A 26,254-nucleotide genomic window follows, 5' to 3' on the forward strand; every position below is an offset into this window, starting at 1 on the left:
TCAGCCTCGGGGAGCCTGGGCACGCAAGGCCTGTGGCACTCGGGCCGATCCTCAACCCCCTGTGCCCATGGTCTTAGCAAGGAACCAGCTACATTAGGACAAAAATGTATCTAAACAGGAGCAGGCTCCAGCTCAGTGTTCTGAATCCTAGCCACCTTCTGAATAATTGCAGGGTTTTGTTCTCCTTTTCTTTTGTTGTTGTTTTTTCGTTTGTTTTCTGAACAGCAGATTACCACTGACCCTCAACCTGCCCCAGGAGATCCTTCTTCAAGTCGTCTGAGGACCCCACATGCATCCTTGTTAACATTCCCCGAGTCAGTCTGGCATGCTGGCATCTGCTACCCCAGCCACTCCTGACTTTCTCTCCTTGATTCTTTCCTCCTGGACCCATGCTTTTGGAAGGAGTAGGCTGCCCCATCCACTCCTTCCCATTCCTTTCGAAGCTCTGGGCAGTGGAACCCTCAGCCCCCACATTTAACACAGCCGTCCTGCCAAACCCAATGGCCTCTTCCCTGTACGGCACGGGAGGCTGACAATCAACCCCCCCCCCCCCCCCCCCCCCCCCCCCCCCCCCCCCCGGCATCCCCACTTGCAGTTCAGCTCCCTCGAGTTCCAGGAAACTGCAAAGATGAAGAGACAGAACAAACTGACGGACCCTCAATCCTCTGCTCACACCTCCCAACCTCCCGCCACACAGCCAGCCCCTCGTGCTCTGGGACTGCTGCTCCCACTGCTTTCTGGACATGTGGCACCCCAAACCTCCTATATTCCAAAACACACTCATTATCCTTGCCCCAAGCACAGGCCACTCTGCCTTCCCAGTCTGTCATTCTCCCAGTTTCTCAGGCCCTGGACTCAGGAGTAATTCCTACCTCCTCTGTCTCCTTCATTGGTGATGCACATTGACTACAAACAGGGTCAACTGCATAATTTGTGGGGCCCCTTGTGCATGAAGCAGAAAAAATGTCATTAAAGGCATATAAAAAGCTTTTCCCTTTCTTCTGTGATCTTTTTCTATGCCTGTCATGGTGGTTTTTATTTGCTGTTTAATGTGTTCTAAGTAAAAAAAAAAATTTTTTTAATTTTAATTAGTACAAATTTTACCTCTCATTTTTACACTGCAAATATCAGAGCATTTGGCTGTTGCATGGAGTCACCAAAATTACATAATTCCTATTTCCTGCCTTGTCCCCAGAGGGTGCCACAAGCTGGCCAGAAGAGACAAACACAAGCCAGACTCAGGAAGTTTGGAAGGCCAGGATCCATTAAACCTTAATTACTAAACATCAACTTTATGGGTCTTCTTAATACATGAGTATCATCAAAGACACTTCCATTGGATTTTGATATTTTTATGTGGCCCTGTCTGACTCAGGGTTATAACTTACAGGGTCAATCCACTTCTATTCCCTTGAAACAGAAAAATTCCTCCTGACTGAGACATTCGTGTTTATTAGTTTCTGTTTTCTATGTCTATGCAATCGAGAAGACAGTAATCCAACAAAACACTTTTTTTTTTAACCTTCTCTTAGTCTACATGATTTAGATGCACTCTGAATTCCATTTTATACCCATGACTTCAGGTTTACTATATGTCAACGGACCTCAGCCAATACTCTTATTTCTGATGTTCAAGTTGTCTCAATTTTGCCAGTGGGAGCCCCTTCTAGATTGGTTCTTATGTCCTTTTGATTCCATCAATCCGTTTTAACTCTCCTGCTTCCTGTTCTTGTTGTTTAGCTGTTCAGTTTCATCTTGAACTTTCGGAATCTGCCATTTCTCCCAAGTGCTTTCAATGGGAAAAGAGAACTACAGGCCGGAATGAGCGTGCTGAGATGCACTGTCGGGTGACACGTCTCCCTGGCCACTTCAACAGACGAAGAGACAAAACACATGTTTTTAGTTTACAATTTTTGTTCTTTTAAAAGTATGAGTTCATATCGATGTTTCCAGTTCAGTTCTAACAATACAGTATTCCTGCTCAAATCCTTGATTCTACAATGGTACTTCCTTCTCTTCTATGCCAAAAAAAATCTAGAATCCTAACAAAATAAATACGATTGCCTATTTTATTTGTCTGAAAAGAAAGTAATTCTAAAATAGCTTTACAACATTAATGCAAACTATCTAATTACCTAACAAAGTTCAATTTTTCTAATACTTATTTTTTGTTTGTTTCTAGGTGCATTCCACTAAGGATTTGCCAAAAAAAAAAAAAGTCTTTGCTCTAGAGTCACTTATAATCTCTCACTCACATTTGGCTCTGTGAGTCCTTATCTGGCATAGAGTTTTGGTTCGACCGTTTTCCTTCATTTTCAATCTGAGAGCCCTAGCATTACAACAGCCAACCAACCAAAGCTCTGAGGAGCTGGAGACTGGCAGCCACTAGGAGAAAGAAGGCCCTCTCTGACACAAGATGATGGCGAGACCTCCAACAGTATAGTGGCCAAAATTCTGCACAATGGTTGCATTTCACCATTATCTGCCCATCTACCATGGCTTAACCCAGAGGTATAATATCAAGATAGGTACACATGAGTTCTGCCTCCTGTTAATTAACCTATCCGATCTATATTACTTTCATGTATTCGGTTGTTTTTTGTTTTGTTTTGTTTTTGTAAAATCCTGTTCTAATCTTCTAAGCTTTTTAATTTATCTTGCTCCTTTTATGAACTATAAATCCGCCCTTCTTTTATAATGTTCAACATTCCCTTACCAGTCTAATATACCGTGTTATGTATTGTTACCTCAAGGTTCGCAGTGAAGAATCAAAATCAATTAGCAGTATCTTAAGTCCAGTCAAAGCTTTTAATTTTCTCATAAGGGGATCAAATTATTTATGATTATCCAAGAACAGTACCTATAAATGCTGTATATTAAGATTTTACCTGAAATTCCTTTTGACTCATGGATCAAAATTCAGACTTTGCTTCATATACATTATTATTGCCCTTATTTTAATTATTGATCAACAGAAAGTAAAACTCCAAATTCTCTGAAGTCTCTGGAAAATACAATTACCAATTACCTTCATTTTATACAAAATTCAAACTTGCCAAAGCCAAATAAGAATGTCATAAAATACAACCTGATATACTTCACTAAAATTTCAATTAAAAATACATAACCATAACCAGGGATGCCTGGGTGTCACAGTCAGTTAAGCATCTGACTGAGGTCACCATCTCAGGGTTGGGAGATCCAGCCCTGTGCCTGGCTCTGCGCTCAGCATGGGACTCAACGCTTAGGACTCTCCCTCTCCCTCTGCCCCTACCCCCCCACACTCTCTCTCTCTCTCTCTCAAATAAATAAATAAATCTTTAAAAAAATAAAAATACATTACCAGATATATCAAATTATATCACAATCTTTTAGTGACTGAAAAAAATGTTATCAGATTATTTCACCTTTAAACCATTCTCAGAAAGTTCAAGAAGAAAATTTTACAAATTCATAAAATTTCCAGATTATGTGGGTTCTCATAGAAACTTTCATAAAAGCTATCAGTGTTTAGAAATCATAGCACACTGCCTCATGGGACACAGCTAGTTAATGTTAGAGGAGACATCCAAATTCTGCCCCAGAATCAAATAAGCCATGCCCTAAATTCCTGACTTTGCATTCTGTAGGAGCCGCATTTATGACTTCAAGTGAATCACAAAACTACATTCTTTGAATTTAAGGTAAAAAGATACATTATCTGGTTTCAATTATCAATATCGTTAATACCTTTTTAAAGTTTTAAATGGTGTATAATTCAAAAACTCTGATTTGGGAATAAATGTTTTTGGGGGGATGTGATTTTTTGGGGGGAATGTGATTTTTTTAAATGAGTCATTAGCCCAAGGAAAGAGTGGGCCCCACCTCGGGCACACACCCTGCTGAAAGCGTACACAGCCCTAGCCCCCGCATGGTTAGAACCACACCTCAGACCCAAGCTGCTGACTAGCAGTTCTTCAACTTGCAGCGAGGCAGGGAGGGCAGGAAGGAAGAAGGAAGGAAAAAAAATGAAGGGAAAGGAAGGAAGGAGATGAATCCTTTTTTCTGACAGTTTATCTCAGGAACTGAAACGGAACTGCTTACAGTTACACATATTTAAATTGCAGCATCTACTCGCTGCCATCTGCTAACTTAAAACTCTTCATTTAAAATACAGTAATTCTTCACCCCATTGGCAATCCTCCATAATCTAGGCTTAATCTGAGGAGAAGGCGCTATTCCGTTTTGATCTAGTTCCAATTGCAAGACTCAAACGTGAAGGCGAGAGAGTGGAGCGTTAACTTCCTGACACGAGCCTCACCTGCGAAGGCCCTTCGGCCTCACTAATGTAGGTGGGATGATATCTGAGGGCCCTAGTTCTGGGGTAGGATTTCCTAAGGCTAGAAACCTAAGATGGTGTCTGTAGGCTTCATCTTGCACCGAGGCAGTTTGGCAGAGACGTGACTCCAGCATGTCCAGGAAATGAGGAGCCATGGGGTCCCTTCATAGATGAGTGGCTTAAAATACAGGAGCAAAATGTAGCAGTTATTGAAGTTTGTACAGACACTCATTTTTCTAACAGCCAGGATTTTTTCAGTAGTTTTTAAAAATTTCCCCCATGGGGTCCAATGAGGGACCAGGGACAAGTGCCTCCTTCACAGTAAGAGGGTTTGTGCTTTTGCTCTTGAGGCTTTTTGCAGGTACCCAAGAACACTCCTGCTCAGTTTTCCCTCCAGGATCCTTAATGGGGTTTTACAAACTCTCCTGGGCTTGCAGCTTCTCACTGAGGGAGGCAGGAAGGGCTCTGTCTTCCTTTTGGGAGCCTCCTGCTCCCACATGTGCCTGCTCCCACTTCAGGCAAGAATGGGTTTTTCCAGCCTTTTTTGTTAGATGCTTGAGGACCTCGGGGTCCCTGGAACCCACAAGACAAAACTGTAATTTGGGGTCAGATCTTGTATGGCAGTTTCAAATTTTACAGGGTAGGTGCCACCGTGCCGAAGCTTGATCTGACTACCCTCTCATGAACCGTGGCCTGAGGAACACCCAGAAAGTCAGTCTAGTTCAAGAATAGGCTAGAAATATGACACACAGGAGAAATAAAAATTCAGAAAACTCTTTTTTTTTTTAAGAGGTAAGGAAGGATAGCACAGAGGAAAAACAGACACAGAGTGAGGCCGAAGCAAGGGCCGAGTAGGGAGGGAAAGCCACGCGGGCAGAGCGAAGCCGCTGATGACGTGCTGGAGACAGAGCCCGAGTGAGGATATGGCGGCCACTAAATTCTGAATCCACTAATGACAGTGGAGGTTTGTTAGGGGCCAAGCCCATGGAAATTCTGTAATTGAGTTCTCCTTCTAGGAAATGTGTCTGAGTTTTTCTTTCTCCATCCCTGAAACTTGGCTCCTTGGGAACAGAAGGACTTTTTCCAGAACTCAACACAAGGTGGCGCCAGACACCCGCGGACTTAATGAGGTCCCCCTTCCAGGTGGGCTCCAGAAGCTTTGCGAAAGTTCCCTGAAGGGATCAATCAAGTCAGTCCAGATTCAAAGGAAACTGAGAGCTCTGAATCCACAGAGAATTAGCCTACGGATAAAATAAGGCACACAGAAAATAAGATATATATATATACGTATATTATATATATATATGATATATATATTATACACACACACATATATATGTAAAAGATGGGGAGAAGTAGCACAGAGGCTAAACAGACAAACTGAACCTACGAAACCTCTGTAAAAGGAAAATAAAGGCACGTCCCTGGGAATCCCTGGCAGGCCAGGAGACGGGCAAGTGCAGAAGGCCTGGAAGTGAGGAGCAGCCAATAAAGGGGCTCTTGCAGATGTCCCGTGGGGAGAGGGTCGCAGCTTGGGCCAGGGACTGGTGGCAGTGGAGAACAATGCCTTCTGACTGAGGTATTTACATTCACCAGTATTCTTCATTGACATGGCGAGTCAATAAACCCAACATGACTGCATAACAAGACTCAATTGAAATGCATTCTATTCGTCTTTTCTGAGAATTCACTGTACTAGCTTTGCTCTTTTTATGGGTTATTGTGGGCTCATGACATTTCAAATGTGCTGATGTCAGCCAATATTCTCATTTTGATGCTCACACTGTCCCAACTTTGGCCGGTGGGGACCCTTTTAGCTCTCAAATGCCCCGGTTATTTCAAGGTTTGCTTCTGGCCCAGCAACATGTTAGGTGTTCTGAGATTGCCTCATAGTCTTCTGCCCCAGACCAGACATGGGATCAGACATTGTTCCAAGAAACCCTGGTTCCTTTGGGAGAGAAATAGCATTAAAAACCATAATGTAGGCATTAGGGTGCATTATGTGCGTTATGGGGTAACATTGCTACTGGGCCATTTTGATGGGGGAAAAAAAGCCAGAAAATAAATATATTTTTAATTACATGTTTTACAAAGGCATGACTTCATATTGATATGCTCAATTCAGTTCTAACAACACACTGCTCCCACTCAAATTTGTGCATCTACAGTTAGCCTTCCCTTTCACCAATCTTGAAATCTAGGTTCCTATCAAAATAAACATAATTATTTACTTGCTCTATCTGACAACTTAAGAGAATAGTTCCAAAAACAAACAAAAATACACTATCAATAAAAATAGTACAAATACTAAATAAAGTTTTTGTTTTAGACTGCAGACTCCTAAAGATTTGTTGCCAAAGTACTCTGTTCTAGAGCCACTTGTAATCTCCCCACCCTGTGTGGCTATATAAGGATGGAACTGAGAGATAGTTGTGGTCCACTCGTTTCCATTCACTTGCACTTAGAGGAGGCTGCAACCTGCCCCCACCCCTCATTTTCTGCTCTACCTTTTCATTTCTCATAGGACTTGTACACTCCCAATATACCAGATCATTCACTTTAAAAAAGTAATTGCTACCATTATTTGGTTTTGTATTATTTTGCTGTTATTCTTTCCCCTTCCCCCGGTGGAAATGTAAACTTCATGGAGCAGGGGGGTTTTGTTCAACTGGACTCTGAAAGCTGTTCCCTGAGGACAGAGCTGAGAGAGCTGGGCTTGATTCTGGGGGCAGGGGTTTTCTACGGGGTTGAGTGCAGAGATGCGCAGTCTTCCTGTTCTGTTGTAGTTATTAACTGTGCCCCTTTTCACTCCTTAAAGTGTCATAGTTTAAAGAGCCAGGGGATGTGGGTAAAAGGAGAGGAGGCCTGGGGAGTCAGGATATAAACACTCCAGGAGGGAATAACCAGCTGCAGAGGAGGGAGCCCCTCTACTATGGGGAACTAGCTCAATCTCTGATGCATGGCTGGACCTCAGTAAATGCATGTTTAGGAACTGGGAAGACAACAGAATAATAGAGAGAAATTTTTATATACATATATATGCCAGCAGGAATGGATAAGCACTGGGGCAAATTGTGAGAGGCACTCAAGCAGAGGGAAATCAAGGGTGATTTCTGGGTTCTAGGCCTGGATAGGTGACAGAGGGATAGCAGTCCCACGGTGGAGGGGCAAGAAAGTGGGATGGGGGAGAGTGATGACCAGGATAGTGGTATAGCCTTTATTTTTGCACACTGACAATATGTTCCCAGTTTAGGCTAAATATAAAATTAACACATACTCTTCATGAAAAAGTCCAACAACACAGAAGCATACAAGATGGTACAAAGGAAAAGATCTTCAGCACTACCATCCTTCTGGAGAGCCCACCCTCTGGCTACTTGAGACCCCACCAGGAAGAGAGGGGGTTGTAGGCCTCTATCTTATAGGAGAAACACCTGGTTGAAGTAGTTAGATTGTCCCCACCTCTGGGCTGGCTGGAAGGGGCCCAGGAAGTTGGTGTGGAGACAAACCAACTCAGAGGCTCCGAAACTGGGGGCTAAGAAGGGAGGCACAGGCCTTGCCCATCAATCCCTTCACTTCTCAAGAAACTTCCCTCTCCATTCCTTCTCTAACCCTGATTCTTTTCCTCACCTGGTAGGGAGAGGGGAAGGAAGAGGCTTCCAAAGGTGGGTCCTGGATGAACATGCTGGAAGGGGCTGAGGACACCCTGAGTGAGCTGTCTTAAGGAGGAGAGGTACCCAAAGGGATTTCCTGTGGAGCACCGTGACCAGGTGAGGCTTTGGCCAGCTGCACCGGTCAGGGTTCTCATGAGGCCAGAAGCTGCCTGCCACTCTTTCCCTGTCCCATCTCCTATGTCCTCCACCTGGGGTCACCCCCACAACTCCTGACCAATGGTGGCCTTCAGGAGCCTCTCACTTTGATGATGTAACTAGAACACCAAAGACCACTTTTTTGGAAGAAACCAAAAAGATTACCCAAGGTGACTCCTTTTTCTTTTTAATTCTATACTTTAACAACTCTACAGGTGAAAGGAACACAGCAAACACCACTTTTATTATCGACATCCCTCTGTATTCTCCTCTCCTCGAACACACACGTTCTACCTGCTGCCTTCAGTGGGCATATGTTATTTACCCTTTACGGTATCTCATGTATGCACAGCACGTCCCATTTTCCACGGGCCTGTGGCCTCCTTCTAGGTCATGTATTGTAGAGCTGGCTGAGCCATTAACCCCTGCACAGGCATTTGGCTTGAAGTGAAGTCAACACTGTTGTACCCAGCCTTCCTTTCCTCATCAAGGTTTCCTCTAGGAAAGTGGGCTCTCCAAGCCAACTGGTGTAAAGAGTTTTTATCATTCTTGTTACAATTTATATCCTGCTCTGCAGAAAAGTTGAACCAATCACAATGTACAGTACTGCCAGTTTCCCAAAGCTCTGCAAGTGCCGGATATATATAGTGGTTTCACAGTTGTATGGTTAATTCCCCCATTTTACAGATGAGAAAACTGAGGACCAGAGAAACCAAGCTACTTTCTCCAGGGTCATTCAGTCAGTGAAGAGCAGACAGACCTAGTTCTAGAGGTCACATCTCCTGACCCCCCTCAGTGCTGTGTCTGCCAAACCAGTCTGCCTCTGACAGTTGCCTCTAGACATGGACACAGCAGGCTCTTCTTGCTTTTCTTGTCCTTTGCTGGTGGTGGAAAACAGCTACAGGGCCTTTCCCCTCATGGCTCCTGTGCCGTGCCAATCAGATTCTCAATTTCAACGGAGACCTTCCCCAGCCTGCTAGAGCCAGGCCCTGAAGGGTTCCTCAGAAGACAGCACGGCGGTGGCACAGGCTTCCACCTCTTCCCTTCTGCAGCTGATTAACTTCTGGGGTGAATTGGTGATTTTCTGGAAAAAAAAATAATTTTCATCACTATTCATTAGAGGAATGGTAGCAGCAGTAGAGTAGTAGTCACAATTACAGAGAATGTCACAGAAATCCCAGCTACTTGGTTAACTTTCAAGCAGCAAAAAACCCCAAAGACAGTTCTAATCCCTGGTTCAGGGGCTTCCAACATTGACTTTGCTCATCCCCCAGTTCAGTGACCGGCAGATCTCTTGGGGCCCTGCTATGTCAGTGCTCCTCTCTCTGGGACGCTGCCCCACAAAAGCCCAGAAGGTAATTCTGGTCAAAAAAATCTAACCTTCTTCCAGCAGAGAACTCTGAAAATAATGACCTGGGGTGAGATGCTCAATGTACAGCACATGGCAGTGTGCCCAGTCCAGAGATGGGACTCCATGAACAGGAGTCCCTTCCCACTCATATTCATGTTCCTACCATCTTCTCTCAGCAACCCCAATAAAAGGCAGGTGTCAACATTTCAGAGAGACTCTCCCCACTGTTGCTAGCCTGCTCACCCCCACCAAATTCATTAGGTTCTTCTACAGTTCTTTCCCATGGCCCTTCCCATCATCACTCCAAAGAGGGGCACATGGACACAGCAAATAGGCACAACAGGTTCCTCAACCTCTGTCCTGGGAAACATTAGCTTCATGGAGCCAGGGGCCCTTGATCCTTGTTTGTAAAGAGGCGGCTGTGGAGCTCAGGCCTAGTGTTCATGAGCAAATAACAGGGAAGGACCACGTACACACAGGCTTCACTGAGGGGGAGTGTCAGTGTGGAGAGCATAACTCACTGCTGCTGGTCCAGTCAGATCCTTAGGATACCAGCCACCTAAATCTGCAGTGATTCTATTTGATTATTTTTTTTTAACTTTAGAGAAGTACTGTCCAATGGAAACATAATTTGAGCGATATAAACAATTTAAAATTCTCCAGTAGCACATTTTAAAAAAGTAAAAAGAAACAGGTGAAATTAATTTTAATAATGCATTTTATTATTAAAATATTATTTTAACTTATGATCTATATAAAAACATTAATGCTTTTTTTTAAATCCATGTGTACTTTACAGTACATCTCGATTTGGACTAGTTACATTTCAAGTGCTTAAGAGTCACCTATGGATAGTGGCTACCATATTGGACAGTGTAGTTCTAGAACATGAAAGTAAGACACATAATCTCAGAAGTTCCGAAGATGTAAAACTATTGTCCCATAGGTTAGAATAAACTTTCAAGCAAGGTTCAGTTGATTTTTTTATTTGAATTACTTTTCAACATTTAAAAAATCAGGAGATCTCTCATAAATGTTTGGATTTCTGGCTTCTCATTTAAAACTTGGAGATCTGGTGGGGTGCCTGGGTGGCTCAGTCAGTTGGGCATCTGACTCTTGATTTCGGCTCAGGTCATGATCTCGGGGTCATGAGATCAAACCCTGCATCAGGCTCTGCACTCAGTGGGGAGTCTGTTTGGGATTCTCTCCCTCTCCCTCTGCCCCTCCCCAACACACACACATTCTCTCTCTCTCTTTCTCTCTATAAAATAAATAAATAAATCTTAAAAAAAAAAAACAACCTTGGAGATCTGGTAGCATTGGCTCACATTTCCTATTAGCAACAACATGCTAGAGCTGAAAAACAGCTGCCTTCTTCAGCTGAAACATGTTTGTCATGGTCCCTACCATCTTCCCCTATCCAATTATGTTCACTGCGGTGCACACTTTGTGTGTGTGTGTGTGTGTGTGTGTATACCTCTCTGGGCCTCAGAGGCATCAGAGCTCACAAACTCTACTTCCTATGAAGTACACAAAGCCAAACTTGGGATGACCCACTGAAGAATGACTAACTTGGAGCCATCTTTATACTTGCTCCCTACATTATAGTGGAATGTGACAGCAAAAAGAGAAAGAATAAAGTGAGCCACAGCAAGGAAAGGGAGACCCTTCAGTACCAACGCCTCCATCCCCATAAAGAAATTATGGATGAAAGACAATGAAAAGAAATAATACTTTAAAATAGGGACTATACACTGAGCATTCTTGATGTAATTTTCTTTGCATATATATCTTTGCTTTAGACTATTACTTGGTAATATAAATTTGAATGGAAAGAAAATCTTAATGGTGTATTTCAGAGTGTAACCATCACCAACCGTGAAATTATAGATGTGGACATAAAATGTTTAATCCAAACAGATAAATTAAACACACACTCAATAGGGATTTTTGAAGAATTGTCAAGGATTTCCACTTGGTAATTTCCCATGGTTTAATTGGAAAGATGCATGGGTTTTGCAAGGATGGCTGGAAGTTACTTTTTAATACTTTGGAGGATTATCTATAACTAAGGTAAATGTTGCAGTGCAGCTACGCTATGCTAAAGTCAAGGCTGAGGCAGAGCAGGAGTAGTGGTGACATACAGCTCCAGAATCTGTTTGGGATTTAATGGACGCTAGTGATCAATTTCTCATACAGCATTGTGGGAAATACATATACTCAGAGAAATTGTCCACTTAAAAAATTGAGGGAGAAACAATAAAAATTAAAAATCTTATGGAAAGAAATGCACATAGAACAGACACTAGAACAATGTAGGGAGGATGGTAAGGAGAACAGAGAAGCAAAAGGTAGTCAAGGGTAGTGGTATCTATCTCCAATGGATGAAAGTGGTCACACACTCTTATAGAATATCCCTGTTTCTGGTCTCCTCTAAAATTGTTAGGTTTTCTCCAAAAGCTATGTATAGGGTGTGGCTCATAATGTATTCGGATCCCTAGGAGCTCTTGCCATTTAAGGGCTCTTCTTGTGTACCTGAAATTCTATAAGCAACTGACCCTTTACATGGTTCTCTCCCTGGCCCTTTGCTCTGTCACTCACTATGGGTCCTGGAAGGATTCTACTGCCCCTGACCCTGAGGTAGGGAGGAACTTCTGCTGAGCTGCTGAATGTAGACCCAGAAGAAGAAAAATGAGAGAGGGTGTTAGGAATGGAATACCCTGTGAATAGAGGGTAAGCATGAGGAAGAGAGTTGAGAGGAAAACCATAAAAGGTGACTAATTGATGGAGTTCAGCTAAGGAAGGCTGAATTTTTTTTTGCCACATGTGGAAAAGAAGAGCTGTGACCACCTCAGCCAGGGATGCTCCCCTCCCATTATCATTTTGGGTTGGTCCAGGACCTCTTCTTTGACTCCAGGGTGCTGCTTCTACTTACAGTGGAGGAGCACCAATCAGACCAATCCTCCTACAGATAATAACTTTAAAAGCTGATCAAGGGGTGCCTGGGTGGCTCAGTTGGTTAAGCGTCTGCCTTCGGCTCAGGCCATGATCCCAGGGTCCTGGGATCAAGCCCCTCATTGGGCTCCTTGCTCAGTGGGGAGCCTGCTTCTCCCCATCCTCTGGCTTGTGCTCTCTCTCGCTATCTCCGTCTCTCTCAAATAAATAAAGAAAATATTTTTTTAAATAAAAATAAATAAAATAAAAACTGATCAGAATATAAAATTAACTTCCTTAAGTCGCTGGCAAGCAACCAAAAGTTGCCACTTGGTAGGAGGTAACATCACTGGGTGAGTTTCACAGTTCCTTGTCTGAGGGCAAGTCTGAGGTGCCACAAACAGTGACAGATACAGGTACAAACACAAAAGTTAGAAAGTGAGAGGACCGGGGTTAAGTGTTAATGAACCAAACATTCCAATTAAATGGCAGAGATTATTGGAATGGATTTATTTAAAAAAAAAATTTTAAGACCAACATATGCTGCTACAAGAGACATACTTTAAATATGAGGACACAGATACGTGTAGAGTAAAGATGTGGAAAGAAGATATGCCACACAAACAGTAAACAGTGGAGAGCAATATTGATAACAGGATAAGGAATATTGCCAGAGATAAAGAGGAACATTTCGTGATGATAAAAGACTCAATTACTGAAGAAGACATGTCAACAATGTACGCAACCAAAACAGAGCATCAAAATACATGAAGGAAAAGTTGACAAACGTAGAAACAGACACATCCACACTCCTAGTTGGAGATTTTGTTGTCTCCCTCGCAATGACTAATAGAACCATACCAAAATATCTGAACGGGATTATCAAACACTTTGACCCAACTGATATTTATAAAACACTACTCCAACAAGTGCAGAATACACATCCTTTAATGGTCCTGGCAATTTTTAGCCCTGGGGTTCTTGCTGAAGGGGAAAAGGCCTGCCCTGCCCCCCTGTGTTCACCACACCATGGTGCCTTCATGGTTAACAGTGAACCATTTAATCATTCAGAGTGGCTGGCAGGGCGCTGATGAAATGCACATTGGTAAGCAATTATGGAAGAGGAAAAATGAAATGAGTCAATGTACGTAAAGCCTTAGAACAATGCCTGGTGCTTAACTCTGCCCTAGCGTCGGCTAAAGTTACGACTACATAGAAGCGCTGGAAAGAAACAGAGAGATGACGTTAGGATAACAAGGTGAAGGGGTGTCCTGGAGAATGGGTCACAGGGAGGATTACTCCCCCGTGCAGCGAGACCATGGCACTCACTCTCAGGGCCATGCGGATATCACAAGAGTGACTCCTTCCAGCGTGACTCCAGGCTGATAAGGAACTACAGGCAGTTCTGAGTCTAGTTGCCTCTGAGAAGCCGACTGCTACCTCCCTCTTCCCAGGAGAGAACTGTGAGAAATCCCTGAGGTGACAGGGATGGGTTTGTTTTTGTTTTTGCTCAGTTTTGTTTTGTGCTGCTTTATGTGTTGCGGTCTGGGGGTGGGTGGAGGGCACAGGAGGTAGGAAAATGGAACAAAGGGAGCTGCTGGAGGCCTGCTTTTGCTTTTCTCCCACCCTGGGGTGGGCACAGGACCTACCTGCACTGGAGACTCAAACCTGTGGCCCAGTGCCCACAGTGCATGCTTCACACAATGCACTTTGCCCTGGGAACCGATGAGGCTCTTGGCGTATGAACTGAATATGCTGGGTTGGAACATACTGGATGTAGCTGCTGTTTTAATTATGGCAAGGGACCAAGAATCCTTGCAGGCCAGTCTAGAAGAGTAAGGCTGCGCGTGACTCTTGAAATGCCGAGCATCCCGGCTGGTGTAACACACCTGCTCTCCTGGCTGTGCCAGGTCCTAAGGGCAAGCATCAGTGGCCTGACGGGAGCCTGAGGACAGTCACCACTCCCTGGAGAAAGGGGTTCTCTCCCAGCCCCACTGATTAGAAGTGAATTTCTATAAATCCTCTTCTCTTCTCTTCATGCAAATGCTTGTAAAGCCACAGACTAAGGCTCAAACTGCATCTGGTCAGCGTCATGCCAAAAGGAAAAAAGAATACCATTACCAAGGTGTCGGGGAGCACCACCACGGGGCAACAGGAGTTCCGGAGCAGCCGCCCCATTTTCCAGACGGAAAGGGGCACAACCACAAGGATCAGCATGAAGCCAACAAATGCAAACAGGGCCAGCGCCAGGGGGAGGGTCTCTCCTAGAGATGAAAAGATGAGGGCAATCTTAGGAGACAACAGTGAAGAGGAACTCACCAATCCTGGCCTCTCTCACTTTCCTGGAGCTGGCTCTGCACGTCGGCTGAGATGGCAGATGCCAACATCCTGAGATTTGATATATGCCTTAGTGACTAAAATTACCACCATTAAAGCCATTTTTTTTTTAGAATCCAGAGGAAGGCATTGTTTCCAGAAAGCCCCAGGGGAGATTGAACTCTTGTTCTTGGGAAGGGAAAGGGAGTTAAGCCACTGGCTGTGTTAGCACGAACCTCGGCGCAGCTGCCAGGAGGAAGGCAGAGGGCCAGGGCCCCGGCAGGATGAGGGGGAGGGGCCGGAAGAGAACAGCACCGAAGGGAGCTGGGCGGTAACTGAAAACAAAGTGTGTTTCACAATTTGCTCTTGGCATTGACTCACATTGTGGAGGAAAATCCTGACTTCAGAAAACAGTCACGTGGTAACTGCGATCCAGCGAGCCCCTGCTAATTGTCATGTGACTTACCCCAGGTCACACAGGTAGCCCTGGCTCCAAAGCCCAGGGTCATTCTACTAAGTAAATGTATCGGAAAGTGCCAAGTGTGAGCATCTGGAGATGCAGAAGGGGTGACCGGTTACGTCCCCATCTTTCTGTTCTATGTAACGTGGAGCAATCCTGCAGCCCCTCTAGGTCAGACTACTCACCCACCATGTGAAGGGCGCACAGCCAAGGAGGCCGCGGAGAAGATGGTGGTATCACATAGGTGGCCGGGGGCACTGTACTTTCTCTCAATGCTTTTGGAAAATACTTCGGCAGTACACGTCAAGAGATAAACAAACGTTCGCACCCTTTCATTTACTCCTCTGAGTGGCTTCCAAAAAATAATTTCAAGGAAGGAAACAATTATATGCATAAAGCAGTTCCTAGCAACATCTGGATTAGGGCAACAGCCTCACAACCAGTCTCTGTCCACCCACAGCGGCATACCTCCACCTCCAGGCATGCTCTGGTGTGTTTTGTTCATAGCACGTCCCACCAAGTGAAACCATCTCATTTGTTTACTTGTTTGTAGCCTGTCTCCCCAGCTAGAGGATCAGCTCCTATGAGGGCAAGGACTTCCCTGCTGCATCCCAGTGACCAGGCCAGCATTTGGCACACAGTCAATGCTCAATAAGTAGTCACTGAATGAATGAATCAATCAATCAATCAAGGAACATCATCATCATGACCTAAAACATAGAAATGATCTAAATACCCCCAAATAGGAGATGATTTAATATATTATAAGACATCAGCATGGTAGCTCAGGAAGTCAGCTATTAAAATGGGAATTGGGATATAAACCAATTTGTTCACCACGGCATGATATAGTGGCAAGACTGGAAAGCACAGAATATATCTATTAGTAGGAGGATGGTTACATCTATTTTGGCACATCGATAAATTCACTTATTATGCATCTTCTTTAAAAAATGAGGTAGATCCACATGTACTGATATGAAAAGATGATCCCAATATACTTCTAAGTGAAAACAAGTAAGGTGCAGAATGGTAAGCACAGTACAGTCCCATCTGTGCCTGTGAGCATTGGTATCACACAATGACGGGAGGATTAAATGTCAAACCTGCCAGAGGAAACCTCCTGCGTGGTGTGGGGGAGAATGGAGAACATGCACCTCTCACTTTACATACTTCTGTGTTGTTTGAATTATTTTTTTAAGATTTTGTTTATTTATTTATTTGATAGAGAGAAAGCACAAGCAGGGGGAGCAGCAGGCAGAGGGAGAAGGAGAAACAGGCTCCCTGCTGCACCCCTGTGTTGTTTGAATTCGCTAACAAACTTGACCTAAATGATTTTTAAAAGTAGCATAAAATAGTAATCAGAAAATCCATGTGGAAATATGATGGATGTGATATTTGTGAAAAAGCAAGCACAGAGTGTGTGTGCAACACGACTACAGTGTGTGTCTATACATGGACGGTGATGGAACAATCACACCACCTTGTAGAGCAGTCTGGGAACAGCGGTCCAAATTCAAATGTGCATGCCTCTGACCAAGCAGCTCTACTTCCAGGAATTTATCCTTCAAATATATACACACCAGCAAAATGATCCATATACAAGGTAATTAATTAAAGCATTGGCTGTAAGAGCAAAATATTGGGAAAAAAAGAAACGCCCACCAATGAAAGACTAGTTAAATTTGTTATCCATCCATACAACTATATACTGTGAGGTTGTAAGGAAGGATGAGAAAGTTCTTTATCAATATGGAAAAATCTATAAGATATATAAAGCAAAAAGGACAAGATCCAGAACAATGCATAGAATATGGTACCATTTGTGCTAAAAAGAAGGGAAATATATATATTCTCTCATTTATTTCTTATGCATTTAAAAAGCTTTAGAAGGATGGGGCACCTGGGTGGCTCAGTCAGTTAAGCATCTGCCTTCAGCTCAGGTCATGATCTCAGGGTCCTGGGATTGAGCCCCACATCAAATCCCACATCGGGCTCCCAGGGAGTCTGCTTCTCCCACTCCCTCTGCAGCAGCCCCTGCTTGTGCTCTCTTGTTCTCTCTCAAATAAATAAATAAAATCTTTTAAAAAAATAAAAATAAAAATCTTTAGAAGGATATACAAGAAGCTAATACCTATGGGGGAGGGGCTGGAATTGCAAGGATTGGGGAAGAATAGAAAGGAGTTTCCACATGTATCTTGTATTTTTTGAATCATATGAAAGTACTAAATTTTTTAAATAATAATTCTTTAAAGGTGAAAAAGTTATACACAAAAATGTCAGTGGTATTTGAGTAGCAAAATCGTGGGATGTGGGGTTTTGTTTTGTTTCTTTTCAAAGGAATTTTTAACACTGTAGGGTTTCAGACTATAAAAAATTCAAGGGATGTGGTGCCTGGGTGGCTCAGTCGGTTGAGCGTCTGACTCTTGGTTTCAGCTCAGGTCATGATCTTGGGGTCCTGGGATCGATCCTGTGTCAGGCTCAGCTCTGAGCGCGGAGTCTGCTTAGGATTCTCTTTCCCTCTCCCTCTGCCCCTCCTGCTCATGCTCTCTCTCTCTAAAATAAATAAATCAAATAAATAAGTAAATATTAAAAATTGAAGGAAGAAAAATTAAGTCAAACAGAACTCTGTAGACTTTCCACCAGGTCCCTTCCAGCGGAAAGCAGCGATGATATAGAGCGGGGGGCCTCCTTGCAAGGTCTGACTCTCATACCCCAGGCTGCTTCTCTGGCACCTCCAGCCCACTCTGGTTCCCAGGCCGTTGCCATCGGGGTAAACCAGACTTTCACCACACTTTCACCACAGACACCCACTCGGCTGGGGGGCAGGTCAGTGAACCCTAGGGGAAACTCAGAACCAAAGGACCCCAGCAGGCAGCCAAGCATCCACCAGGAGGGGCTGTGGCCTGTGCAGGACTCCAGGGAACAGGCAGGCCATCCATACCTTGCACCTTGACACACTCTGCCTGGCTGAAAGGACTGTGCCTCCTGATGGCCTTCACGAACGTCTGGACCTTCACACAGTATGCAGCCCCTGGTTCCATGGTTTCCAGGTGCACCGGAATGCCCCTGCTCCTCACCACTTTGACATGTTCCTTTAGGAGACCAGAAAACAATTACAGCCTGGGGGGAGCAGAACAGGAAAGGGCAAGAAGAGCCAAGGAAGGAAAGTTCTAGATATTTCCTTTCTGGGATGCATCGAGAATGTTCCCTCTCATTCATTTATTCATTCATTCTTATTTATTTATTTATTAAGCACCTCCTACATGCCAGTTTCTATTATAGGCCCTGAGGTATATAGCACTGAACAAAAAAAGTGCCTGTTCTTGTGGAGCTGATGTGGCGGGAGACAGACAATGTGTGACACATGTCAGGGGGTGATGGGGCTGTGAAACAAAAGGAAGCAGGGCAAGGAGGTAGGAAGAGGAGGAGGCACTCAGCAGAGTGGTTAGGGAAGTCCTCTCTGATAGGGTCACATTTGCACAAACACCTGAAGGTCAGAAACCTGATGAGCTGGGGGCTTGGCATGGCCAGTGCTGCCTCGGGGACCGGTGCATAGGAGCAGTGGAGCTGGCGGGCTATGTCTCCTCCCGCGTTCATCCATCTACCCACCTGTCCATCCATCTGTATTCCCCTCCATCTCCACCCGCCCACGGAAGCCTGGGCTCCACGTTTGAACCTGTGGAGGCTTATCTGGGCCAAGCCCCTGTGACTCAGGGTACATGCTCCTCTCCCGGCCCTGGCCCTGCCTGTTACCGAGGCTGAGGAGTGGGCTCCATCCCAAAGAATCTGAGGGGGCTGCATGCTTCCTCCTGCCCAGGTCCTGATCTGTCCCCCATACTACTCCATCTGCCTGGCTGGCAATGTCCTGTCCTACCGCTGGGCCCTGACCCAGCAGGAGTAAGTACCGGAAACCATTGTTATTGCTTGCCCTACCTACACATATCACCTTTCAGGGGATCATCCCTGTCGAGTAGGTGGGAGGACATGTGCTTTGCACCCCAGATACTGCTATGAGGTCAGGGGTAGCCTAGGCCAGCTCTGTTCATAGATTCCGTGAAAGCCCCTTACTGCATCCTATCCAGACTTATAATAAAGCCCGTTTTCCTTGTGCTGGCAGGAATAGCCTTTGCAAATCATCTCGGACAGGGTCTCCAACAGGTCTGACTATCCCTCAGTTCCTGCTCAAGCTCTAGCCCTTCTGTTTGTTTGGCCAATCACTCTGGGAGTGCGGACATCCCACCCAACCCAGTCGGCAGCCAACTATCCCAAAGGAGGATGGGCAGTGCCCCACCTAGGCATTCCGGGTGGCCAATTAGCTGATAATCAGACAGGTTTATTCACAAGCCAGCTCCTGGCTCTCTGCCCCGACTTCTGCACCCTACCCAGATACACACCCTCGAGAGGCTTGTGCCAGTTTCATACACTTTTGAAATCATCTAGATGATCTGGAACATCCTGGTCTGCTCCACCTAAACCTGCCAGGGAGAATGGCTGAGAAGCCAGGCTGAGGAGGGAGAAGAAATGCACTGAGAGGTACTGTAAATCGTACTATGTTCGAGTTTAGGGCAAAGAGGCAACCCCCATACTTCAGCAAATCTGACCTGAGCCTGCGGTGGACCAACACAATTCTTTGAAGAGGAGGCTCTAGGATTGTCAGTGTACTCACATCTCTCCTTTCCCACCCCCTGCACCCAGGCCTGCTCGTGCTCAGGCCACCCCTAGACAGTGAGCACTTCAGGGGACAGCTTTCCTCACCCACCTCTCAGAGGTCTGTGTCTCCTTCCCTGAGGCCTGACTCCAAGGCCAAGGCTGGAAGTCTCACCTTGGCACCAGGCTCCCTCCTCCAGTAAGCCACAAGGAACTCAAACTGGGGCCCCAGGTCTTCCAGCTTAATAACCAGGTGGAAGCCATCCTTGGTGACCTCCATCACAGGCGGTGTGAGGGTGGCTGTTGGCAAGACAGGGGGAGAATCAAAGCCAGTTCCAGACAGGGCTGGTTTCTGTCCTGAGAGACCAGAACCAAGTCATCAATAGAAACATGCTGGGGTTGTAAGGAAGGGGGCGGGGTATGGATGGAACTCCCCAGCATGCAGAAGCTATACCATCATCCCCCTTATCTGAGATCTTGCTTGCTGGGGTTTCAGTTACCTGTGATCCGGAGGGAAGCCCATGGTCCTCCTTCTGATATATGATCAGAAGGTCAATACACAGTGCCTGCGTCATTCCCTTCACTCCTCCCCTAGGCATTTTAGCATCTCACATTATCACAAGAAGGAGGAGGGCCAGTCCAGCACAATAAGATAACTTTGAGACAGGAGACCACATTCACATAACTTTTATTACAGTGTATTGTTATAATTGTTCTTCTATTATTAGTTATTGTTGTTAATCTCTTACTGTGACCAATTTATAAATTCGACTTTATCATAAGTATGTATGTACAGGAAAAAACATAGTATATATAGGATTTGATACTATTCTCAATTTCAGGCATCCACTGGGGGTCTTGGAATGTATCCCCTGCAAATAAGGGGGATACCGTATACCAATACTCTCTTGTATTTAGCAGGTACTCAGTAAATGCTTTTTGAATGATGAGCAAATTTTTTTTAAGTGACAAAGACTTAAAATACAATTCTCTTTTTTCACTCCTCTCCTCGACCATAGTAAAGTCTTCTGCTCCTTCAGGAGGCACACATACTCAAGAAAAGTGACTGAATACTCAGGTAAACATCTCTTTCTGTTTTAAAATTTTATAACCCGCGCTCCTCTTTTTACTTTTTTGGCAGAAACTGTTCCTCACCCTGACCCATCTAAGTGAGCAGATGCTATTTCTTAATGCTTGCCAAACACCTGCATGAGCTGAGGTCTATATTGAACAGTTGGGTCCTTTCTTTGCCCCTTAGGAATGAACATTACCTGCAGGGACATGTGTATCTCTGTAGCTCAGAGAGATCAGTAATATATACCGGCTGCTGATGACTTTCAAGCATTAGGAAATCAGCAGCCTGTGGATGGGTGGGCCATTCTATTCTCAGTCCAAGAATTCTTCACTTCATATTTCTAAGGGGGATGTTAGAAAGTCAGAGGGCTTTACAAATTCCAATAATCAACTCTAGAAATTACAGCTTAAGCACAAACACCCATATTTCACATTGTTGGATCCCAAACAGGGAGGCCAGCAGCCGCTGTGGATTCTTTCCCGTCAGCAGACCAAGAACAGAAGGGCACACACAGGCAGCCTCCAGTCCCTGGCTACTGATGACGGATCCATACTGGCCTGTCAGATCTAAGCACTGCGGGACCAGAAGGGCTACCCCAATGGTTGGCCTTGGCTTGGGAAGTGCAGTGGGGTGTGTTCTGGGTTAAATCCCCCTGCACTGGGGTCAGGGGGGAATTTAGAGGAAAAGCAGTTCCCGGAGGGAGTTTTTGGAGAGCAGAGCATTTCCTGGCATTTGAAGAGCTGCCTGGATAGGAGACAGGAGAACTGGGGAAGTCAGAGACCAACTGTGCAAAACATAACCAGTTCAGTTCAGAAGCTTCAGTTTTAAGTAAACATGATTAAAACTGGATCCTCTCTTCTCCAAATTTATTGAGAGTAGAATTAGAGAAAAGGGCCTAACATCATTTCAGTTCAGAGGAAAATTTCTGATGGCATTGTGGCAGGAACCTCTGTCCTGTGACTCTACATACTTATTTCATCCATCCAGCAGGCTTGGGAAGGCACACACTATTCCTGTTGTTCAGATGACGTAACTGAGCCTCAGAGAAGTTATGTGACTTGCCCAGAGTCACACAGTGAACAGCCAGAATTTGAGCCCATGTCTTTCCACACTTGTAGACTCTGCTGTCTGGGGGTATTTAGCCTCCATAGGAGTGGATCTCAAATCCAGCTATATATGAGAACAACCTGAGGAAATTGTAAACTCCCAGTAACAGAATGCACACAGATCACTTAAATTAGACTCCCTGGGGATGGGCCCCAGACAGGTGGTTCTAAAGCTCTGCGGTAACTGGGGAATGTGTAATCAAGGTGAAGAACCTCTGCTCTCAACAAGGCTTCCCCTGAAGAGGAGAGCCTTTTCAGAAGAGCCTTAAAACAAGATTTTTCACATGCCTGCGGAGAAGTTGGGGTGGCCTTTTTCAAAGACAAAAGAACAGATGTATTGCCCCTATAGGAGTCAGGACTCCATCCTCACTCCATAGCTAACTCTGCCTGCACACGGATCACATAGGATGACATCTTCTACCTTCTGGTGCAGATCCAGAGGCTCTTTCCTGTTCCTCAGCTTCTCCTGCAGTAAGACCCTGTTTATACTGGTCTTCTCAGGCACGAATTGTTACTGCACACCCCTACCCATGTAGTTTTATAAGCACTTTAGCTCCATCTGACCTGTACCTTCCTTTCCAATGATAGCTGCCAGTTCCCAGCAATGGTCTTGACTAGAGCCCCAGGCTCCTAGGAGCTGAAGAGAGGTGGTGCTGGGTGCTGCCTGGGCACTGCACCCTCCAGTGCCCCTCAGCCTCCCCCAGTGCCTTGCACTGGGATCCCACTGCCTCTGCTGTATCCTCTCAGTGACTGGGGAGAGAGGCCTGGGCAGAGAAACCCACATTTTGCACCAAAATTCCTATCGGTATCCCATTCTGGTGGTCCCACTCTGCCCCCACCTCTTCCCTCCTCTGCTCTCTGGCTCTCGGCTCCAAGCATTCGTTGGGCAATAATAATAGAACACTCACCAATAGCTGAGTGCTATGATAGGACAGCACTGCCCTGAACATTTACACATCTCACCTTATATAGTCCCCAAAACCACCCAGCGAGGCCCTACCTACAGGTGAGGAGGCAGCGAGTCAGCTATCGAGTGGCTGAGCTGGGATTTGAATTATACCTGTCTGACTCTAGAGGGCCAACTGCCCCTTCAAATCTGTCTTCACCTTCCTCAGCCCCTTCCAGCTTGGGCTCCCTGACCTGCTGAATCCTCCTGATTTCTACCCAATCTTATATACTCCTCAGTAACGTTTGACTCATCCTATTACTATAGATGCTGCCCCAAACCTTTCTTTGTCCTCACTCACAGCAGAGGATCTTCAGCTACATCAAGAAAACAGAGATCACCAAAGGCCTTTTCCCTTGCCTTTCCCCCAGCTCCAACCTGGTCACATTATTGCCTGTGCCTCTCAGAGGAGGAGCTACCTTCTCCTTGCCCCCTCCACCCAATCCTCCACCTAGCAGCCCCACCGCCATCCCTAATATTCCATGAAGCCATTTTCCCAAAGACCCATTTAGGGCCCTCCTTCAGACCTATCAGCAGCCCTTCTTCCCTCCATGATGCTACCTGCCATTCCCTCCATTCACTTTTTAAGCCCCGAGGTTTCCCAGGATCCTGTCCTGGGTTCTCTTTGTCCTCATATCTTCTCCCTGGACAATGTCATCTGTTCCCAAGCCTTTAGCTATTAATTTTGTGTTGTATCTGATCTTGGCCTGTCTGAGCCCCAGGGCCTGATTTCTAGCTGCCAATCAGACATCTGTGGCATCTGTCTTGTAGGAGCCTCGATCTCAAAGAGCCCAAGGCCAGGAGTGTCTCCTATTCCTCCTGGGTTTTCTGTCTTGGATGACGTTCTCACCAACCACAACTGGAAGCTGGACAGCATCATCGTCTCTCCCCACTCCATCTCCCAATAACTGGTTCCCAAGCTCTGTCCTTTCTAACTCAGCCACGTCTCTCGAATGTGTCCTCTCCTTCCTGTCCTGTCCCTCACTTCTAGGATCAGGACCAGCCTTGGCTCAGCTGGAATGACAGTGCCCTCCTCACTCTTCCCCTGCCCTGCAGACTTGTCCTACTTCAGTCCACTTTCCACACAGCATTCAGAGAGATTGGTGTAGAAAACAGACCTGGCCTAAACCCCCTCTTCTTCCATGACTCCCCTCTACTGATTTTGATAAGTTTCATGTCAAAGCCCTTCACCACGTGACCAGCCCTTGCTCCTGCTCTTCCCCAAACAAACACACCCTTTTATACACTGGCCATTACTTGCACTCTTGCCATATTTGGCCACGCATCTGGATTCTTCCCATAGTTTTTTCTCACTCATTTTCCAGGTACTATTACTGTAGAAAAGTTATTCATTTCCCAGTGACGGTTTCTGGTGAGTCTGATAAATGTATAGATCCTATTGCACGAAGAAGCTGTTCACACAGGCAACAAAGACAAGGTTAAGGAGGCACCAGATGGGAGGCAATGTAAGATGTACTGAGGCACGATCAAGGTAGGAAGAAGCAGTGCTAGCTCTACCTCCCCACTTCAGAACAGCTTTCTTTCCGTGTTCCCCACCACCTGCCGACCCCGACAGAGACAGTCAGGAATGACTTCCAAAGTCTCTTTCAAAATGAGAGGGTGTGTGGGAAGAAGTTGGTAATTTTTTAAATGGACCCATTAGGACTGTGTGTGTTCATGGTACTCTGGCTTTGCAAGGCCAGTTTGAGGCTAACAAGAATCCTGACAGTCTCAGCGAATTTGGTTCCTGAAGATGAGGCCAATGGGAGTGGGAGAGTAAGAAGAGAAGCGCCTTACTTGAGTTTCGGTTAAAGGGATGCTGCAGGGTGCTCCAGGCTGAGGTCTGTGAGCCCAGGGTGGCCCTGACACGGAGCTTGTACGGCACAGTGGCAGTGATGTCATCAGTGATGTCACACTCAGGACCTTCAGTGGGTGAGCACCAGCTGCTGGGGATCCAGATGTGGCTCATGTACAGGCTCTCATACTCTCTGGCCAAGAAGGGGAGGGCACAGCGTCACACCAGCCCCTTTTACCCAGGCTCAATGACAGGTGCAAGTAACTGCTTCATTCACCTACTTTTTATGGGTCAGCAAAACAAGCATTTGCTCCACACTCCAGTTCCTCCACTCTCATCCCTCACCAACCATCCATTCTTTCTTAGTCCTTTTATCACCAAACAAGGGAAACGTAGGCATAAACCCCAGGCTGTCCTGGCTTCTCCATCTCTGCAGCATCCCCTCAATCTCAGCTGCTGTCATCCCTGGCCTTGCTATGGTCTCCTGACTGATCTTCCAGCTTCGACTCCTGCCATTCTTTAAACCATTCATCACTCAACAGACCGTGACATTTCTCTCCTTAATGGCTTCCAAAGCACTCAAAATGGAATCCAAACTCTTTCCTGTGGCCTGGAAGACTCTCTGGCCTTCTCTCTCACTCTGCCCCTAAACATGATGTTCCCTCTACACTGGCCTCCTTGCCATTCCTCCCACATGCCGAGCTCTTGTTACCGTAGGACCTTTGACTGCCTGTTCACTGTCTCAAATGTTCCATCCCTGCTGTTCATTGGTTGGCTCCTCCTGTCCTTCAGATACCAGCTTAAACATCACCTCCTCAGAAAACATCACCTCCTACCTTCCCTGACCACCTAATTTTTTTAAATTTAAATTCAATTAGCCAAGGTATAGTACATCATTAGTTTTTGATATAATGTTCAATGATTCATTAGTTCAGTATAACATCCAGTGCTCATCACACCTGAACCTAATTAAAAGGAGCCTCAGAGTCGACTCTCTATTGCATCAGCCTTTTAGCTTCCTCTAGCACGGAATACTATCTGAGGCCACCTCGAGCAGTGCTGCCCAATAGAACACGTTCTATATCAGTGTTGTTCACTATGGTAGTCACTAGCCATGTGTGGCTATCAAGAACTTGAAATGTGACTGGTATGACTGAAAAACAGACACTTTAATTTAATGTAATTTTAATAAATTTAAATTTAAATAGCTCTCTGTGTCTAGTGCTACCACACTGGACAGTGCAGATCTAGTGTATATATTTCTTTACCCTTTTACTGTCTGTCTCCTCTTCTAAATATAAGCTCCCCATATCTAGAAACCTTGTCAACTGTACCCCTGAGTCTAGAGGAATGTCTACACACATAAGTGCTCAGTTTGTATTTACTGTTCATGAAACAGATTGAGCGCCTTCTGTGTCCCTGTCCCTCCTCAACAGCTCTCAGAGCCTGGACACCTGGAGAAGAGCAGAGTCCTGCTTGGCCCCAGGTCCAGCT

At 45.4% G+C, this 26,254-nt stretch overlaps 1 protein-coding gene across 1 annotated transcript in view; it reads right to left on the reverse strand.

Annotated features, from left to right (window-relative positions):
- Positions 1 to 8,799: 8,799 nt before the first annotated feature.
- Positions 8,800 to 26,254, reverse strand: part of IL20RB (interleukin 20 receptor subunit beta) — a 41,455-nt gene continuing 24,000 nt past the window's right edge. Inside the window, exons 4-8 of the mRNA XM_032409166.1 lie at positions 24,763 to 24,953; positions 20,014 to 20,138; positions 18,133 to 18,283; positions 14,534 to 14,676; positions 8,800 to 9,211 (exon numbers count right to left, since the gene is read on the reverse strand). Coding sequence (XP_032265057.1) covers positions 9,104 to 9,211; positions 14,534 to 14,676; positions 18,133 to 18,283; positions 20,014 to 20,138; positions 24,763 to 24,953 — 718 coding nt within the window. The 3' untranslated portion in view covers positions 8,800 to 9,103. The remainder of the gene's footprint in view (positions 9,212 to 14,533; positions 14,677 to 18,132; positions 18,284 to 20,013; positions 20,139 to 24,762; positions 24,954 to 26,254) is intronic.

Source organism: Phoca vitulina, unplaced genomic scaffold (assembly GCF_004348235.1).
Source record: "Phoca vitulina isolate PV1807 unplaced genomic scaffold, GSC_HSeal_1.0 scaffold10, whole genome shotgun sequence".
Taxonomy (NCBI): domain Eukaryota; kingdom Metazoa; phylum Chordata; class Mammalia; order Carnivora; family Phocidae; genus Phoca; species Phoca vitulina.